Genomic DNA, 976 nt, shown 5'->3' with positions numbered 1-976 from the left:
TAAATAAATTATATTGAAAAAATTATTTATTCAATATTTATAATAAATTTATTCAGTAAAATTTCCGCTAAGTGGATAGAAATGAGCCATAATTTTAAAAAATTTATCGATTCGATTCGATCAACATACAATGGTAGTATGTGTCAGGACATGATCATAACATGATTATCAACATTGAAATCGTACATACGATCAAAACAAAACCCGCGCAATACACCCTGTGTGCAAAAATTACGTTCAACTTTTTTTTTAGTAAGTACTGCAATCTTGAACGACTAGCGGGGGGCGCAGCCCCCCGCTAGTTGTTCAATATTGCAGTTATTATTCGATATTGCTCGTTAACGGTACACATTATCGAAAAATTGTAATATATTTTTCGAACTTCTTTCATCAATAACTTTTTAACAAACAATGAGCGACGTCTAAAACCTTCTGAAGGTTATTCAGGAGAATGACCTCTATAATATATGTCAAAGTCAAGGTGATCAAAAGTGACTTCCCTAAAGTGAACATTTACCAAAAAGCTTTCCTGATACCTTATATCGTTTGTGCAGCCGAAAGCACTGATAGCGAAGTAGAGAAATTGTTGAGGGATGCAGCTAGGGGCGAGGCCGGTGTTACCGCTGTACGTGAATTCCTGAAAAAGTATCCGGGCAGGGTAGACGCGCGTGCTCCCGGCGGTGGCAAGAAAACGTGTTTACAAGTAGCCGCTCACCAAGGCCAGCGTGACCTCTGCAATCTTCTTCTGGACGTCGGTGCCTCTCTACGGGCGGTAGACGAGGATGGAGATACACCCCTGCATTATGCAGCATTCGGGTAAATTAAAATCAAATGTATATGTGTGTGTATACAGGGTGATCATCTATATACAGGTATATATATACCTGTATATACCTATATACAGGGTGTCCCGAAATCCCATGATCACCCTTGGTGAGAACGGATTGAGGTGAGCAAGAAAGTCCTGTGCCGTTTT

The 976-nt window shown here is 39.7% G+C and overlaps 1 protein-coding gene across 2 annotated transcripts in view; it reads left to right on the top strand.

Annotated features, from left to right (window-relative positions):
* LOC116850562 (E3 ubiquitin-protein ligase MIB2) overlaps nt 1–976 on the top strand; it is a 10,296-nt gene that overhangs the window by 5,685 nt on the left and 3,635 nt on the right. For both annotated transcript variants that reach the window (XM_032828986.1, XM_032828987.1), the window contains one exon: nt 555–816. In XM_032828986.1, the coding sequence (XP_032684877.1) occupies nt 555–816 (262 nt within the window). The remainder of the gene's footprint in view (nt 1–554; nt 817–976) is intronic.

The sequence above is a fragment of the Odontomachus brunneus genome, unplaced genomic scaffold (genome assembly GCF_010583005.1).
Source record: "Odontomachus brunneus isolate Ranch 3 - 2012 unplaced genomic scaffold, Obru_v1 Obru_scaffold_149, whole genome shotgun sequence".
NCBI classification, from domain to species: Eukaryota; Metazoa; Arthropoda; class Insecta; order Hymenoptera; family Formicidae; genus Odontomachus; species Odontomachus brunneus.
Note: the sequence above shows the minus strand (reverse complement) of the source record. Positions and strands in the feature narration are given on the sequence as shown.